Source organism: Nelumbo nucifera, chromosome 5 (assembly GCF_055504915.1).
Source record: "Nelumbo nucifera cultivar China Antique chromosome 5, China Antique-T2T, whole genome shotgun sequence".
NCBI classification, from domain to species: domain Eukaryota; kingdom Viridiplantae; phylum Streptophyta; class Magnoliopsida; order Proteales; family Nelumbonaceae; genus Nelumbo; species Nelumbo nucifera.
In genome coordinates this window covers 9,065,165-9,084,250 of record NC_142653.1, presented here as the reverse complement: position 1 = coordinate 9,084,250, position 19,086 = coordinate 9,065,165, and the positions used below count along the sequence as shown (strand labels likewise).

The following is a 19,086-nucleotide window of genomic DNA, read 5'->3' as shown; positions in this document are numbered from 1 at the left end:
ACCCGTGCTGCATGCTCCTTTGGTACTAACACTTAGCTTGCGTTGATGAGTTCCCAAGGTCATCCTCAGCTCGACGCTTTTAACTCAGGATATTTTCCTAGGTTTCTTGCCCACGCCAGAGAGGTGGTCGGGTCTTGTGGTGCCAAGGTTTTTGTTACTTCAGCATTCTGGCCCTTAGGCTCTCAGGAGTGATTTAAAGTCCGCTCAGTTCGACAACTTATAGGTAATATTGCCTTAGGTTAATGATGTTCCAAGCTTGGGGTATTTTCCTACCCTCCAGGGTCTCGAGCTCGTACGCTCCTCCAAGTGCTCTCTTTATTCGGTAAGGTCCTTCCCAGTTCGGCCCGAGTTTGCCGACGTCGGGCTCAGGTACCATGACCTTGCGGAGAACCAAGTCACCGATGTGGAAGTTTCGCTTCTTGACTCTGGCGTTGTAGTACCGAGCTACCCTTTGCTGGTATGCTGTGGTCCTGATGTATGCGAGGTCCCTCACCTCGTCGAGCAGGTCGAGGTTGGTACGTAGCTCGTCGTTATTGGCACCGTCATTGTACGCTTCCAGCCGAAGTGAGGGGATTTCGATTTCAGTTGGGATAACTGCCTCTGTACCATAGGTGAGGTTGAAGGGGGTTTCTCTGGTGACGGTTTTCTCTGTAGTTCGGTATGCCCATAGAACGCTGGGCAGCTCGTCCGCCCATAACCCTTTAGCTCGGTCTAGCTTGGCCTTCAGTCCACGAAAATTAACTCTGTTCATGACTTCTGCCTGACCGTTTGCTTGTGGGTGCACGACTGACATGAAGTTTTGCCGGATCCCCATGTCCTGGCACCATTCTTGGAATTTGATGTCTTCGAACTGCTTGCCATTGTCGGATATCAATATCCGAAGTAGCCCGAAGCGGTACACTATGTTCTTCTAGAAGAAGTTCTGGACGTTTCGAGCTGTGATTGTTACGAGAGGTTCAGCTTCAACCCACTTCGTGAGGTAGTCTACCGCCACCACTAGGAACTTTCTCCCACCTGTTGCTGGTGGGAATCGTCCGAGTAGATCGATGCTCCACTGTGCGGAGGGCCATGGGCTGGTGAGATACTTGAGGTCGGCGGCGGGCTGGTGGTGAATATTGGCGTGCTTCTAGCACTTATCGCATTTCCTGACTAGCCCAACGGCGTCTGCTTTCATTGTTGGCCAGTAGTACCCTTGTCGTAGTGCTTTTTGAGCGAGGGCCCTGCCCCCCAGGTGTCCGCCACACAGACCTTCATGAATGTCGTGGAGTACATGCTCGGCTTCGGGAGGCCGCAAGCAGCGCAGGTAGGGGAGCGTGTAGGATCTCCGGTACAGCCGTCCGTCTATTATGACGTATTTAGCTGCTTGGCGCTCTACCCTTCTGGCGGTGTTGCAGTCTGCGGGGAGGGTTCCATGTAGCAGGAAGCTCGCAAGTGAATCGATCCAGCTCGGCTCTGCTTGGGCGACAGGAGCGACCTCCTCTGCCCCCCCGAGAATGCTAGGCCGAGGTAAGTCATCTATGTACACAGTTCTCATGGTGTTGTCGCTGGTGTTGGCTAGCCGGGATAGGGCATCGGCCTCAGCGTTCTCTAACCTCGGGATTTGCTTGATGAAGTGTGACTGGAAGTTAAGCAGGGCCTCTTTTACCTTTGCCAAGTAGGCGATCATAGTTGGCTCGCGGGCTTCGTATTCGCCTGAAACTTGGTTGACCACGAGCTAGGAATTGCTGCAGATAACTATGTGTTTTGCTTTTACCTCTTGCGCCAGGGTTCGCCCAGCTATCAATGCCTCGTATTCCGCCTCATTGTTGGATGCCACAAACTCGAAGCGTAGCGCGTACTCCAGTTTCGTGCCACTCGGACCGTGAAGAACCACACCGGCTCCGCTGCCCTGCAGATTTGAGGAGACATCCACGTGAAGGATCCAGGTCTCTTCATCCCAGTTCGCGCTCGGCCTAACTAGGAGAGATACCGAACTGGGTGCGACCTCACGGGGCTCGGACTCAACCGGCCTGGGAGCACCGAGATCACCTGAACTGGGAGCCTCGTGCTCAACCGGGCTAAGGACCTCGGAGCTGAACGTGCATTCTGCAACAAAATCAGCCAAGGCTTGGGCTTTGATAGTGGTTTGTGGCTTGTACTAGAGGTCGTACTCACTGAGTTCGATGGCCCACTTCGTAAATCGACCATAGACCTCGGGCCTGAGCAATACTTGCCTCAAGGGTTTGTCGGTGAGGACGATGATGGTATGGGCTTGGAAGTACAGACGGAGTTTGCGGGCCGCAATGACCAGCGCATAGGCTAGATTTTCTATCTCTGGACATCTCGTTTCTGCTCCCTGCAAAATTTTACTAACATAGTAGATGGGTCGTTGGACCCGATCTGCTTCCTTTATCAGTACCGAACTGACCACTTCGTCGCTTGCTGAGAGGTATAGTTCTAAAACATCGCCCTCTTCAGGCCGGGTCAATACTGGGATACTGTCGAGGTATCTTTTGAGCTCGTCAAACGCGAGCTGGCATTCCGGGTTCCACTCGAACCCTTTACTTTTCATTGCCTTAAAGAAGGGCAGGCAACGGTCTGCTGATTTAGACATAAAACGACTCAGGGCAGCTATTCTGCCATTTAGCCTCTGAACCTCTTTCACTTTTCGGGGTGGTCTCATATCTATGATGGCCTTTATTTTGTCCGGGTTGGCCTCAATACCGTGTTGGTTGACGATGTACCCTAGGTGACACCGAAGACACACTTATTTGGGTTTAGTTTCATGTTAAATTGACGCAGAATTTGAAAGACAGAATGCAGATCTTGTATTAATTCATGCGAAAACTGTGTCTTGACGACCATGTCGTCTACATAACATTCTATCTTTGTGCCAAGTAAGGATTGAAACAGCTTATTCACAAGCCTTTGAAAGGTTGCCCCAGCATTTCTCAGTCCAAAGGGCATAACCTTGTAGCAATACAGGCCGAATTCGGTTATGAAGGCGATTTTTTCTCGTCGGTAGGGTCCATCCTGATTTGGTTGTAGCTCGAGTAGGCATCTAGGAAGCTTAGCAACTCGTGTCCCGAGGTCGCATCCACTAGGCAGTCAATCCTGGGGAGGGGGAAGCAATCTTTCGGGCTAGCTCGGTTCAGGTCGGTGTAGTCGACGCACATGCGCCACTTGCGGTTCGCCTTTTTTACCAGAACGGGATTGGGTACCCAACTCGGGTAATGAACTTCCCTTATGAAGTCTGCTGCGAAGATTTTCTCGACCTCCTCATCGACCGCCCTCCAGCGTTCTAGGGCTAAGTTGTGTTTCTTCTGTCTAATGGGCCTAACTACAGGGTCAGTATTGAGCTTGTGACTTATGACCTTAGGGTCTATGCCGGACATTTCTTCCGCAGACCAAGCGAAAACATCTAAGTTACTGAGTAAGAAACGTACCAGTTCGGATCGCAAGGGTTCTTCCAAGGACGCACCGGCCTGAAGTGATCTGGCTGGGTCTTCTGCCGAGACAGGGATGGGAACAGTTTCCTCTGTTGGTGCAGCTCGCTCCTCGTCATGTTCCACCGGTCGCTCCAGTTCGAGGTCTCTGATTACCTTGGCCTTTCCCTTGAGGGCGGCGACATAGCACTTGCGGGACTCGAGCTGGTCGCCCCGCACTACCCCGATGCCGAAGTCCGTTGGGAAATCCATGGCTAAATAGTAAGTAGACACCATGGCCTTTAAAGCGTGGGTGATCGACCGACCTACTATGGCATTGTAGGGGGAGGGGGTTGCAACTACCAAGAAATTGTGACTGAGTCTTACCGTGCTAGGCCACGTGTCGACTTCCACGGGTACTGTGACCTTTCCTAGGGGTCTGACCTCTTCTCCGCTGAAGCCGACCAGCAGGGTGTTCGCGGGCTTCAAGTCATTCTTTCGAAACTGGAGTTTGTCGAAGGATGCTTTAAAAAGGATGTTTGCCGAACTGCTGGAGTCAATGAGTACGCGCTGAACTTCGAAGTCGTTGATCTTCACCTTTATGACAAGTGCGTCGTCGTGGGGGTAGTGGACCCCATGCACATTGTCTTCGGTGAAGAATATGGGGTCTTCCGTCCTAGGCCGCTTTGGCGGATTTTGTTCTTCTCTGGCGGCCTCCCGGGTTGATGCCCGAGCTGCTGCGCCCTGCTACAATCGATCCTCCAACAATCACGTGGATTGTTCCCCGAACTGGTCTTTCCTCCGGGGGCTGCTTCTGTGGTTCTGCTGGCCGGCTGCTGGACTCAGGAGCATCTCTACTGTGCTCTCCCTGCCGACCTGTCTTATTGCTATTATTGTTATTATTATTATGCTGTACAAAATTTCTTAGGTACCCGCGACGGATGAGTTCCTCTATCTCATCGCGAAGATTATTACAATGTTCTGTACTATGACCGTGGTCTCTATGGAAACTGCAATACAAGTTTTTATTCCTCTCGTTCGAGTTCCCCTTCAGATGAGGTGGCCACTTCACATACGAGGTGTCTTTGATCGTCATTAAGATCTCGGCCCGCTTCGCGTTTAAGGACGTGTAGTCTGTCCGACCTACTATGGGAGCTCGGAACGACTAGCTTGGCTTCGTCCCCCGAGGTGGGTCTTTCTTTCTCCTATCATCTGGGTTGGAGGGTTCGCCTTCCCTCTTCCTTTTTTCAATCCCACTTTCAGTCCTTTGGTTGATCTCCTCCTCTGTCCTTATGAATTTGTCCGCGAGCTTGAGGAATTCAGCTACGGTCGCGGGCTGGTTGACTACCATGTGCCACTTGAACTCCTTGTGTGTCACACCCCTCTTGGCTGCCGCGAGTTGTACCGCGGGGTCTAGGCGCGGTATCTGCAAGCACGCGTCATTGAACCGCTTGACATAGCCTCAGATGCTCTCCTTCCCTCTGGACTATTCCAAGGAGGCTCTCCTTGGTTCGGGGGCACCACTTGCTGGTAACAAAGTGCGCGGTGAAGACTTGCACGAATTGGGTCCAGCTTCTTATCGACCCGGGGTCAGGTTCCTGTACCAGGTGCGGGCGACTCCCCTGAAGGTGGTAGTGAAGGCCACACACATGCAGGACTCGCTGGCTCATGCCAGGTGCATTTGGGATTGGAAAACATCGACGTGGTCATTGGGGTCAAAGGACCCATCATACTTGTCTAGAGGAAGGGACTGAAAGAATAGGGGCAACATTTACCTCGTCCGAGCTTGCTTCTTCTTTACCTCGGAGCTCGGGCAGGACGCAGGTGGTAGTTCGGCGACTTCGCCGGTGCCTCCGCAGCTGCTTGGAAGGCCAGGTATTGGCGCTGCTTGCCTCGGTGTTGCCGAGCTCGATGGGCCCATACTCGGCGCTGCTTGCCAGGTATTGGCGCTGCTTGCCTCGGCCAGGACGCCGAATTGGTTCTCTGCGAGCGGGAGCTCGAACTTAGAGTGCCGAAGTGCTGACTTGATCGGCAAGCAGGTTCCTGATCCGTCGGCGAGCTGCGAAACGGGTGTAATTAGTCTTTCCCTCCTACCCGGGGATGTGGCCTGGCTTCTGGAGGGGTTCTAAAGCTGGGAAGCTTCCCCTCGGTGAAGGTGCCCGCCGTGAGGGGAGGTCTTGACCGGCTTGCATTGCCCGCATGCACTGCATCAAGTCGTCAAGCTGGTTCTTGCTAGTCGCCAGAGGGACAACGGTCAGTTCGGCGAAGGTTGTCTCGATAGGGAGGGGAAGGGGAACATTCACAGGTGCCACCGTGCCCGGTGCATTGAGGCTAGGGATTCTGTCCGCCGAGAGGGAGATGGTGAACTGTCCGATGCATACAGTGGCGGGCTGAGGGTGTTCCCCTATAGCATTCAAGTCGGCGTTGTGCCTGTTGATGCTGGAGGAAGCCATGGATGCTAAGGTTTCTTTGAGAGAGAGAGAGGGTTAAAGGTTAGGGGAGGCTTTTTGAAGTCTTCCCACAGACGGCGCCAAATGGCGATGCGCAATCCGGTCGGTCCTAGCTGCCGGTTACCTCGCATCTGACGGAGCTGAAGGTGCCTGAAACAAGGAAGAAGCTGGGGATTTCTGGGGAGGAACCCGGTTGGAACACTCCGAAGCTCAAGTTAGTGCTCTTGAGAAGGCAAGGGGGAAATAATGGATTTCACGACCAGAAAGCACAAAATATCACATACCTCTTTCTCTTGGGGGGGGGGGGGGGGAAGGCCTCTTATAGCCACCTGGTGCACTTACTCCCAAATTTCTGCTAAGTCAGGCATGACCGCCTCTGTGGGGGGCAGGCATAACCGCCACTGACCTCTCTGTCATGGCTGTCTCTGCCACAACTGATATCGCGGTGGCAGGTGGCCGTTACGGCATGATTGCCGTTTGTCAGACCCAGATCAGTCAGGTGTATTGCCTCAGAGTACGGATGTCAGATACGGTTTCACAGTCGTGCGACCTGGAGCCGAGGTACCGGAGTGGTGCGCGAGGTGAAGTCTTGATCTCGGATGAGCAGATCCTACTGTCCCGAAGTGCTGGCACATGGTCTGAACTGGCTTGAGGTGGGCTGGCCCCGGCCTTGCCCCTCGCGGGCTTCGCTGTTAGCCTCGGGATCCTTTAGGGAGAGTTTGGGTTTCCTTTTGGGGAGCTCGGGAGCTCGGGAGTTCGGGCCTCTCTTCGGGATATGGCCGTGCTAAATCATCGTGCCGAGCTGGCGTTCCTGCCAGGTCATCTTATCTTCTTCCACGTGTCGCACAACCAAGGGGTCGGGCCAAATCTACCTCCATCAATTTAGAAATTGGTGATTTTTGAAAAATTACAAAAAATTGTTATTTGGTATCATTTATGCTATGTAAGCCAATTTTTGACAAATTGGCTCTAAACCTGTTTTGTACTGATTTTTAAATGCCAATTATTTTTGTACTAATGTTATTATTCAATGTGATATTGGATGTCATGTTATATAGGGGTGCTCACGGTTCAGTTGGGCCTATTTTTGAAACCGAATTGGTCCTACCTATTTTTGTAAAATCGATAACTAAAACTAAACAGAAGCCGATCGGTTAAGGGTTAACTAGTTGATCGGTTCAATTCGTTAGTTTTTTGGTTTTTATATTTATAATATATATTATAAAAATATATAAATTTATAATAATAAAAAAAATATATATAATATTACATTTTAAATAATAAATAATATATTATATATTATAAATATATATTTATATATAATGCATATTTATTAATTTATAATATATATACAAATATATAATATACATAAACATATATAAAATATAAAGAAACATATATATACTTGTTGATTCAATTAACAACCGATTTTTTATATTGGTTAACCGAAATCTGACACCTTCGTTTATTTTTAAATATTGATCCGAAAGTCGGTTCATGGATTTTCAATTCGGTTTTGATTGGTTTTTTGGTTTAGTTCGATTTTTAGATTTTTCTTGGTCACCCCTAATATTATCGTGAGAAAGATAGGAGTAATCTAGAAATAGGAAATCACCAATAAAGATGAATCCTGAAAAGGACTGATTTCAATAATCAAAATTTGACCGATTTTTTTGAAAATCATCAAAATTGATAAACTAAACAGAAATTTCATTGCTGGTTCCTCGCCAAAAAAAAAAAATGCTGGTTCCTCTAATGCTGACCGGCTCGAAAGTGACTTTCAAGAAATCATCATCATGCCAAACAGCACTTTGGAACGTGGCAGTATATTATTGGGTAATCACCGTAATCGCAGCATAGGTGATAATGTGAACCAAGAAGGCAACCATCATTGGCGTTCTGCTCGTCGCAGTTAGAACTTGGAAACCAAACCGTTTTCAGTTTTTTTTTTTTTTTTCGTGATAAAAGATGTCCCGGTTCAATGTATGTGTGAATTGTATTGCGTGGGTTCTCCGTTTCTCTGTCTGTTTCTATCGTAATTCGTAAGGGAAGGTATCTTTTCTCATTTTTTTTTTTTAAGTCCAACGTTTTTCGTGCTGCTTTTCTTCTGTGATTCAACTCCTCTGCTCTATGCTGTCTGTACTCTCTACCACTTTTCCGGAACAGTAGTAGCAGCAGCTGTTGTCATGGATGCAAACGGGTTTCTGCCGTTGGACGATAAGTCTCTGGTGGAATACATAAAGAGAACGCCTTCTCTGTCACTGAAGCTTGGGAACAAAATCGACGACTTGCAAATTACAGAAGTCGGAGACGGCAATCTTAATTTCGTTTATATCGTTATTAGTTCTGCTGGTTCTTTAGTCGTCAAGCAGGTAACCCCGACCCCAAATCTCCCTTTCTTTGTTTGATTAGAGAGATGTTTATTACTGGTTCAGCATAACAACTCTTTTGCACCGGAACTAAAAATATATTATCCACTGCTTATTATCTTATCATCTTCCCCTTGGGTAAAAGATAATTTAAGTCGGAGATTTAGAGAAGGTAGTAAATGCTATGTCTTGCTCTTTCCTCTTGAGTCTTGGATCCCATCATGCCAATTTACTTAGAAAACAAGAAGAGTTTTGCACTTTTGGAGTTCAGCATCTGGATCTCATCATGCCAATTTACTCATTGATAGATGCAATATGCATCCCAAAAATTGATATTGGCTGTATGGGTAATCCATAGGTCAGATAGGTCGGATTATCTTTAGTATAATATAGACTCCATTTGGGATTCATGAAGGGTGTTATTGAGCTCTTCTATGTTCACTAGGTATTTTGTAGGTTAGCCTGCTATAAGAATTAAAATTTTCTTCTGTTCCGATGATTGGATCAAAACATTTGAAGTGATTCTCAGTGCATGTTGGCTGTGTGATATTGTAGGCCCTTCCATACATCCGCTGTATAGGGGAGTCATGGCCAATGACAAAGGAACGCGCATACTATGAAACAATGGCCTTAAAAGAGCATGGTCGCTTGTGCCCGGATCATGTTCCGGAAGTTTATCATTTTGACCGCACTATGTCTTTGATCGCTATGCGGTACTTGGAGCCTCCTCATATTATTCTGCGGAAAGGCTTGATTGCTGGAGTTGAATACCCCTTGCTTGCAGAGCACATGTCAGAGTACATGGCAAAGACTCTTTTCTTCACATCCCTTCTGTACCTTTCCACTACAGATCACAAACGTGCTGGTAAATTAACTCATTCAGAAATCGACAGTTGATGCCTCCTCAAAATATGACTAAGGGTTTTTGGAAACTCTAAACAACAGCTGATAAATACAATCTTATTTATTTATTTTTTGGGACTTAAGTCTCATTGATCAGAAGAGTCAACTAGCAACTTGTGAATGGGGCTTCTCATAAAAGAAATACCCAAGATCGAAAATAAACTGCAAACTGAAATTTATCATATTCAATCTTGATTCACCATTTTCCTCTTTTTTAATAGATCAATAAGAAGATTTCTGGAATTGTTGCTTCCTATCTCTCACTACATACATAGGAAGCTTATATGGACTTACAACATTCATAAGACTAAGCTAATCAATATATGGAACAATGAAAAATTTCCTGAAAAGGGGATTAAAACATTGTACTGTGGGTGTATTGTCAAGTACACTTCTAAGATGTGTTTTGTGGACACTCATTCAAATCTTAGATAAACTGAAAATTTAAGATACCATGGAAAATTTAAGGATAAACACACCAATCTTGGACATATGTAAGTTGTTTTCGTTAAAGCCTAAATAATTAAAAATAAAGTTTATAATTACAAATTCATCTTTTTTAGCTTTCTATATTAAGAGATATGGTATGATTAAATGAACAATATGTGGATATGAAATTGATTGTTCTTTTTATAAATTAAACAATACTAGTAAAGTAGTAAAGCCTTTTATTAGTCTCAAAGGCAACATATTGGTCAACCTTCTATTAAACCTGCTCATATTTTTATAAATAGTTATAGCTATAGAGTTAGTTTGCATTGGAGGGCATTATAATCTTTTCTTGTTTTTTAGAATATTTATAAACTAATTACAGAGATTCACCATAAAAGATGTTGCAAGAAGGTGGAGTTTCAAAGTTTGAATAGAAGAAAGGCAAAAAACTTTAAAGCATTCAACACGCTATTTACTTTGAAAATGTTATACAAATTTATGAGGACAATCAATAATTATACCAATAAATAAGGTGGTATTTAATGAACTATTTGTCTATATTGGAAAAAATGTTGCGGAGAATCAATGATTATATTAATAAATTGGATGGGAAAAATTGTCCCTGAGACATCATGAGACAACTAATTGCTTCATGTTGCTTTTTGTATAAATTAATTAGTTTACTGTGGGCTTATGGAAATGGTATGTTGTCTATAGACATATATATGAATTGTTGGATGACCAAACTAAGTTTGCTTTCTCTTAGTTTTCAGTAAATTATTATCCATTCTTTTCGTTTTTTGGTTGATAGTCTCTTTGTTAATGCACAGTACTGAATTGTGTCAAAATGCATCCTAGTGCAATCTTAAAATGCATAATGTCAAAAAGTTGAAAGATTGCAGTTTTCAACTCATCCCTTTTTGTTGGGGGCTTTTGGTGCCCCCAGGGCACCTTTACTTAGAGTCTGCAGGCTTGTCTTATCCTTTTTTTTTTCTTTGTACTAACATTTACTTTTCTATTGTTGATGAAAAAGAATAATAGGAAACATATGATCATATTCATAGTTCAAAGGTGCATAAATCAATAAAATTTTTAGGTGTATACCTGTTTCACTAAGTTGCTTGTGTGACCCAGTAATCCAAATAGTAAGAGGTCAACTGATTAGCTTAGTCATCATGTTGCCTGGGTTTGTGGTTCACCTGTAGGTAAACTATGCTTGCTTATATGATAGAGAAAGCACTTTTAACAATAAAAAGCTTAACTTTCTTTTTGTTTTTTCTTGCAACCCTTATTTAGCATAGTGAGTAGTGACAGTTGGGTTTCTGATGTATGCAGTTGCTGAATTTTGTGGGAACGTGGAGTTATGCAGGCTTACAGAACAAGTTGTTTTTTCGGACCCATATAAAGTCTCACAGTACAACCGTTGGAGTTCTCCTTATCTTGATCATGATGCTGAGGCAATTCGCGAAGATAATATTCTGAAGCTTGAAATTGCTGAATTGAAATCCATGTACTGTTGCTATCTTCAAGTCTTATTTGTTTTCATAAACTTTTTAATGACACCAACATTTTTTGTCATATTTTACCTATGAAAATCCCCTTATATACTAGTTATTGTTTAACTATAGGTTCTGTGAGAGATCCCAGGCCCTAATACATGGAGATCTCCATACTGGTTCTGTCATGGTGACCCAAAATTCCACTCAAGTTATAGATCCTGAATTTGCATTCTTTGGACCAATGGGGTTTGACATAGGAGCCTTTCTGGGGAATTTGTTTTTGTCTTTCTTCTCACAAGACGGACATTCTGATGAGGAGAATGACCGCAAAGTATGTATCATGGATTCTTCTACTACTAATTGAGTTGTGTTTTGTGTTATTAATTTATGTTCCTTATTTTTTGAGCTTTGAATTTTGTTGGTTCTTTTGAATTTAATTTGCTTGATTAAACTTTAAAGCTTCATACTTCTAAAACCCATTACAATAATACTTTGTGTGCTGTATTTGTTAAATTTTTAATGGAAGTTAATTCCTTATACTTATCTTTTTTTGGTAAGAATTCCTTATACTTATCTTGTTGGTTATTTTTGTGGTGCTAATGCTTTATTTCCTAACTTGTTACTATATGTGAAAATTTGTTTCTTGTGTCGTTCTTTTTGATCATTAACATGATCAAATGTTACCCCAAGTGTCACTAGGTCATATCTTTTTGCACTAGTTATGGCTCAACTAACTAGACATTATAGGAGATCCCATGGTTTATGATGTTATCTAATAATATGGTATTGATTGAAAAGACTATAGATGGTAGATGGACTCAACTCCAAAAGGAGTATCTAAGATGCTTTGTACATCACTACTAACTCCAAAATGAAGGACATGATGAATGACATTCTTCTTCTTTTATTTGTTATGTATCAAATATCTCAATGGACACCTCATTTCTTATATTGATCAACTGTCAAGGCACCTTCAAAGGTCAGGAAAGTAAATCTCTACTTGGAGAAATCAGATTTCTGTCACAAATTGGAGTTTTCTACCTAATTCTGATCATTGTTTAAAATGTCCCTAAGTTTCCTAATATTTCCACAACATATTTCCATTTCCATGGGTGGCAAGTTAGCAGCACGAAATTGTACTGGAATCAACATATTCCCCAATGAACATTCTTTAAACTATTTCTTAGAGTTTTCTACCTAATTCTGATCATTGTTTAAAATGTCCCTAAGTTTCCTAATATTTCCACAACATATTTCCATTTCCATGGGTAGCAACACGAAATTTTACTGGAATTGACATATTCCCTAGAGAACACTATCAGCACTTGTGAAGTACAAGAAATAGTTTCCACGACATGTTTCCATTTCCATGGGTAGCAAGTTAGCAGCATGAAATTGTACTGGAATCAACATATTCCCCAATGAACACTTATGCAAGGTACAAGAGATAGTATTATAACATGAGTTGGTGAGAATATTGTAGATATGTGGAGTAGCAATTTTATGCCTGCCTAACTTATATGGTTACCACTATCAGCCAGCTTGATATTCATTGCAAACATTAATTTAAATATTAGATTTTGTTTGTGTAATAGATTATTTGGTTGATTTATTAGAACCATTTTCATTTTTTGAGTTTAAAATTTTGCTTTAACTCATTCTGTCATGTAACTTTGAATCGTAAGGTTTACAGGACAACTTCAGAACGTATTTTTTTTGTCTATAACCTTAGTTTCTTAGCTTTGATTAATGATTTCGACCAAGATAATAATTTAAAAAAGGTTTGCCCATGCTTCTTTTATTATTTCATAAAACATCATTCTGTATTTTTGCATATTTTACAATATTTACACCATGTCTGTGCCATTACATTAAAGAGGCTAGGCCTTTAGCTTTCAGCATGGACCTTACATTTAATGGTAATTCTCTAGCAGATGTCCTTTCCAGGGATGGGGTTGGAAAAACTAATGTGTTAATTTATTGGTTTTATCTTCAAAGTTATTCCATCATTGATCTTTCAACATTGTACTGTAAATAGTATGTTCTCTCTTGGTCTCTTGGATTATGTTAAAATGTATGTTATTATGCAGACATATAAACAATGGATCTTGAGGGCAACAGAAGATACATGGAACCTTTTCCAGAAGAAGTTTACCTCACTTTGGGATGATCACTGGGATGGCTCTGGTGAGGCATATCTTTCTGCAATATATAATAATCCTGAGCTTCGCCTATCTGCACAGAAGAAGTACATGAAAGATCTTTTTCATGATACTCTTGGATTTGGTGCTGCCAAAATGATAAGGTAAGATACCATCCGTACATTTTCTTGTACTGATTTTTTCCCCACTCTCTCTCTCTCTCTCTCACACACACACACACACACATCTTTCTTACATTTTTATGGCTATACAAGAATTCTTAATTGGATGACTCAAGCATCACCCTTTTGACACACCTGAGGCCATCAAAGTGAATCTGTTCAAGATCTTTTCATATACAAGAGAAATTGTGAAATATGTCTTGTATTCCTTTTCTTTGGAGGATCCCACTTCTACTTTACTGGAGTATTTGATTCCAATAGTCCTGAAGGCCTGGAGAAGATCTTAGTTTCTAAAAATATAACAGTCCCAACTTGCAAATGGTCTAGCAAATTCTGATCAACTACCATCCAGAGATCTTTTGAAAAATATTAGCTTAACAGGCATTTTTTCTTTGAAAAATTTCATACTAACCAAGTGACAAACCACTTCAGGGTGATTAGGATTAGTAACCAATAATTGATTCTGCCTAATTATTTTGGTGTGGCTTCCCAGGCTGATTTTTTCTTCTTTTGATAGTTAAGAATTAGCTTTACCAATTAGAGAAAAATGTACATAGAAGAAGAATATATGAAAGCCTACAGATACAGCCCCATAATAAGGTCAGCCCCTGCTGCCTGTCCCTGATTTTCCATTTTTCACATCACATTGATAATCCTCTAGTTGTCCCCAAAGGAACTCAGATCTATGAACTCCCTGTTTAGTTAGAGCATTTGCCAAACCGTTAGCAAATCTATGTGTTGAGATGCAAAAGCTTATCTTTTCCCTGCTCAGTTCTTGAATTTCTTTTATTGTATTCCAATGCTGCCAATTGGCTTGTCTCCCTTGCCTTAACCAGGAATTTACCACTTTAGAGTCTCCTTTTACTATTTAGTTGTTAAAGTTTAAATATGTAGCAAGCTTCAGCCCTTGAAGAACATCCAATAGCTCTGCTCTAGTAGAGTTTCCAACGTCAATTAGGTCATAACTCAGAGCTAAAATGTTACCATTTCCATTTCTAAAAATCCCCCCAATACCAGAGGGCCCTGGCTTGCCAAGGCTACAGCCATCAAAGTTTAATTTGACAAGGTCGCGAGTGGAGGTCTCTAACTTATTATCACCTGAGCTCTACTTTTTGATGTTTCAGAAATCCACTTCCATCCTCTTTCAATGTCCCTAAGAGGAATTTCCTCAAAGCAAACTGTTCATGATTCAATAATAGCACTTCTTGATATTCTCTGTCCATTGAAAATTCTGCTGTTCTTCTCATCCCAAACAGCCCATAGGATTGTTTCTCTATTACATCTCCATAAGATATTTCCCTTTTTTCTAGGAGGGAAAAAGAAAGTAGGTGAGAGGAGAGTCCTCAAATCAGCAGGAGGGGCCCATCTACACGAAAAAATGGAGAAAAACCATTCCGAAACAAATCTCTGTAATGATATTCTCATCGACTTATAGATAATTCCTTGCTTTGTGTTCCTAGAGAGATTGATCACGAGATTCATGTTAAGTTCTGTAGTAGGTAATCCAGGAGAGTGCATAAACATATCAACAATCCTTAAGAAAAAGCAGCAGCAGGTTGTCATTTATAGGTAGATAAATATAACTACCAATTTGTAGTAGCTCCAAGTATTTCTCTCCTTTGTATTTCCTCTGAGGCAGGTTAATGCTGACCCTGTGCATTCCTACCATACACCTAGGCGGTACAGAATTGCTCAAATCCTTGACTAGAAAACTGCACTAGAAACATATTGTCAAGTTTTAATACGAAACAGTTGCACTACAAGTGAGATCTATACCAACAATAAAATCATCGGATTTTTAAAACCACACATGCAGAGAATGTTTCTGTCTCAAATTGATTTCGTTGGTTCACACACCCTGTCGGGCTCCCCTATGCAACATACTCCACCAGTTGGTCTCCATACGCATGCATTGAATTCTCCATGAAGAAATGCATCTTCAATATCCAATTTGTAAAGGGGTTGTGGTTATTATTTTTGGTGGACAGCGATGACGGTCCTTGGATCAAAACTGTCTGAACAGAAGACTCAAAAAGAACAGGTTTTTCATATGAACCTATAAATGTTATTAAGAAATGCGAATTTTGGTTAACTTAGATCAATCTATAATGAGGGAGAAATCAAAGAGGATTTTTCCCATAGAATTAGTGGTTGGAGTGGAAACGAGCATCCACTGTGCTAAGTTCTAAAAAGTTCCAATCAAGTCCACCCATGAACACCATGACCCTAAGGATGGTAAATGTATCAAGATCCATCATGTTTCCTTTGTGGTGTATCAAGAAACATGATACTGACAAATAGCTTATCTTAACTAGATCAGAATGTGGATGTCCTCTTCAATTCATTCGTTGTAGTTAGGAGCAGGCTAACAGCTACATTATGCATCTTGCCTTTCAGATACTTCGATTTTCTTTTTATCTGTTATGAGATGGTTGTACAGATTTCAATCCGTATGATTTGGAACTTCATTAAAAGTCTTATTAAACCTAAGGATACCAGATGCCCCGAGCATCCTTGATGTACTGTCAACTTTGTCATTTATTAGCAAGTCAGATGCAAAACGAATAAAACCATTCACTGAGGTAGCTATCCTACAATAAACAGTATAGTTGCATGAGCTTGACAATACAGTTACTCTTCAATACAGCAGGTCTTCAACACATAAGAAACAACCACAAACCATCATTCCACCAACAAAATTAGAAATATTAGACCTTGGACATGTCTGGGAGTACAAATGAAGAAACTCTAATTCCTTGAAGGAGGTCATGACCATAGATGCTTCATTGGATGGATCCAAATGTTGAAAATTTGCTATTATTTCTTTATTATAATGAGAATTTAAATGAATTATCAAAATCACAAAATTATAAATGTGACTCAGATTTTACCCAAATATGTAATTGATAGGAAATGAGCAAGTGTGAAAATCTGCAAATATATGATTACTAAGGCTGTGTTTGGTTTGAAAGAAAAGGTAGGAAACAAAACACACAGCCTAAGGGAATGCGATTTGCAGGTTATTTAATGAGGAAAGTTTAATAAGGATATCTTTTTAATTTGTTTCGATTTGTTGATATTTCAAGTTTTGGAACTGCCAAGAACCACGTGTTTTATTTGCTGATTTACAGGAGGATAGTGGGTGTGGCTCATGTTGAGGATTTTGAAGCAATTCGTGATGCTAGAAAAAGAGCAGAATGCGAGAAACATGCTCTCGAGTTTGCAAAGATGATTCTAAAGGAAAGGCGTAGATTTCAGACAATCAATCAAGTTATCTCCGCAATCAAGGAACTTCCTTTGTGAAAGAGAGTTTGTTGCTTTGCTTTTTGTCAAATTTGGTTTGTCTCGACGGCTCCAAGAACTAATATATCTACCATTTGGGTCTTCCATTCCACTCTAGAAATTATACGGATTTCAATTTTCAAGGAATATAGTTCTTTCCATGTTTGTTATATTTTCACCTCTTTCGTAGTGACAATGAAAACTTTGGTTAAGGAAAACAAGTCTCACTGTGGTAGAGATGACATGACAGTATAGCTTATATAACATTTCAGCCTGAAAACGTTCCCAACTATTTTATTCTGACTTGAACGCAACCACATATTATATAAAGCATATACGAAACACAGTATTTCCTGTGTCGTTGCCCACATGCTGCCACTATTGACTAACAGATGCAGACTATTTATTATAGAATTGGCGGAGGAATCAGATAAACCAAAGACTTGAGTCCATTTCCCACTTCTTATTTCGTCTTTATTTTATTATAGAATCATAAAGTAGTTGCTCTCGGTAAAGCTTAACAAATGAAAGCGCTCAGTTCCCATACTTGGCCTTGTAGTCAGCCCAGAGTTGGTCGACAGTCTTCCCGAGCAGCTCCACGAAGAATTGGGCACTGTAAGCAGTCTTCATCTTGGCATTGAGTTCAGCCACAAACCCATTCTTAAGACCATCACAGTAGTCCAGGAAGTGGGCGGTCACGTCGTAGCCTTGATCCCAGCTGTTTCCCTCCCCGGGCTTCACCCAGTGAGATGGTGCATACCCGGCCTTCAACCTTATGAAGTCTGCAACCCCTTCGATCAAAACCCCAGCTCCGGGCTGGCCGTTTCCGTCCCACTGCCAGACGTGCGTTACCTCATGGTACAGAATTCCAGTGATCTCCCTATTTACGTCGCCTTTGTAAACCTCGATGTAGGTGGCATTCACGTGGATTTCGTTGTTTACCGCATACGCTGGCACCCCGTGCCACCCGTTCATCCCGTCGGCCATCGTCTCCACGAACAAGCTCACGCTTTGCACACTCTTCCTCTCTGTTTCGCTTGTTTGCCGGAAGGTTTGCCAGATGAATTCTGAGGCAGATTTCAGTTTCTCTCTACTGTACTCGACGCCGATCTGGGTATCAAACCGGGTTCCACCAGTGGTCCCAGAAGCGTAGTTAAAGGCTTGATATTCTACGGCATTCAATCCTTGCAGGGCCGAAAGGCCGATCAGATAATATAGGAAGAAGAGCATCTCGTAATGGTAAGCCATCGGTTTGTCGCTCTACAGGCAAATGCTCAGATTATTGAGGGTATATAGAAAGTAGCCACACCCTTTGGTCAATATGTACACAATATAATTGCATGGGTACGTTCTGCCATTAGAAAACTTGGCATCAGTTTGACTAATCAAAATAAGGGTTATCAACTTGATTCGTCCTGTGATCAGAGGACCAAAAAGGACCGAACCCCTCTCAGCTCACAAGTTACAACAGGGACCACACGCAGCCGTAGTGGAACTAAATATCCAAGGCAAGAGAAGAAAAGAAAGAAGAGACAGAGAGGCTTGGTAGTCTATATATAGAACAAGAAAAGTCTTTTCCTCTATTTTGGCCATTAGTCTTCTCTCCCGCACCTTCCTTTTAATTATAACCTCTGGTCATGTTGATTTTTTGGAATCAAAAAGTTTGACGATTTGTTCTTACAACCACGGATGAACCTTCCACAAAATTTCACTGTTATTACTGAATTAGCTTTCTTTTCTACATTCCAGTCCAAGTACAACTTTTATATATATATATATATATATATATATATATATATATATATATATATATATATATATCTTGTAACAGAGATGTTAGACATGACATGTATAAGCATCTAGCTAGATTGATGCATGGATCTCATTAAGAATTGCTTGTACATTATTATTAGTGTCCCCAATATGTATGTATATATATAGGTTGGATCTATATGTGAACAGAAGTTGATCATAAGTTTAGTAAATGCTCAGCCTAGACCAAGTCCCTGTACAGGCCTAGACTGAATATCGATTAGAAAGAACTGGAATTCAAATCAGCCCCCACATGATTGTCCCTACAACGTCTTACAGTACATCCTCGCCGTGTATTGAAAACATCTTCTAATGATTAATATTAGAAATGATGATATTATTATTGGGAGATATTCCCAATACACGATGGAGATGTACTGTATAACATTGTGAGGGGAAATTTTGTAGGGGGCTGATTTGATCTCAAATAATTGATCAATATCCTGAACCTCCAAAGGGGAGAAAGAACTCACTGCTTTGGGGCTATCTAGTACTCCAGTGGGTGAAGGGAGGAATGAGGTGGCAAACATATTATTATGGTAGCTAGCTAGGGAAGTAAGTTGTAGTGTCTTCATCTCTGGCATTTCCTCCAATTATCTCTAGGTTTAAACC

At 42.0% G+C, this 19,086-nt stretch overlaps 2 protein-coding genes across 3 annotated transcripts; one reads left to right on the top strand and one right to left on the bottom strand.

Annotated features, from left to right (window-relative positions):
• The first annotated feature begins 7,749 nt into the window (after positions 1-7,749).
• MTK (S-methyl-5-thioribose kinase) lies at positions 7,750-16,880 on the top strand. 2 transcript variants are annotated; one of them, XM_088887474.1, is made up of 7 exons: positions 7,750-7,906; positions 8,021-8,226; positions 8,779-9,088; positions 10,894-11,068; positions 11,187-11,388; positions 13,148-13,362; positions 16,512-16,880. In XM_088887474.1, exons 2-7 carry the CDS (start codon positions 8,041-8,043, stop codon positions 16,681-16,683), a joined length of 1,260 nt encoding a protein of 419 aa, XP_088743600.1. In that variant the 5' UTR covers positions 7,750-7,906; positions 8,021-8,040; the 3' UTR covers positions 16,684-16,880. The 2 variants fall into 2 exon arrangements, with proteins under 2 accessions (XP_088743600.1, XP_010271300.1); XM_010272998.3 differs by lacking the exon at positions 7,750-7,906 and having other exon boundaries at positions 7,914-8,226.
• Positions 16,881-17,093: 213 nt separating this feature from the next.
• Positions 17,094-18,208, bottom strand: LOC104607374 (uncharacterized). Its single transcript, XM_010273011.3, has one exon. It carries the CDS (start codon positions 17,908-17,910, stop codon positions 17,197-17,199), a length of 714 nt encoding a protein of 237 aa, XP_010271313.1. The 5' UTR covers positions 17,911-18,208; the 3' UTR covers positions 17,094-17,196.
• Positions 18,209-19,086: the final 878 nt, after the last annotated feature.

Bases quoted from the DNA above. Each gene is read 5' to 3' on its own strand.
- LOC104607374 (XM_010273011.3), bottom strand. From the start codon at position 17,910: ATGGCTTACCATTACGAGATGCTCTTCTTCCTATATTATCTGATCGGC.
- MTK (XM_088887474.1), top strand. From the start codon at position 8,041: ATGGATGCAAACGGGTTTCTGCCGTTGGACGATAAGTCTCTGGTGGAA. The intron at 8,227-8,778 runs GTAACCCCGACC...GTGATATTGTAG, and splicing joins GTTCTTTAGTCGTCAAGCAG to GCCCTTCCATACATCCGCTG. The intron at 13,363-16,511 runs GTAAGATACCAT...GCTGATTTACAG, and splicing joins GGTGCTGCCAAAATGATAAG to GAGGATAGTGGGTGTGGCTC.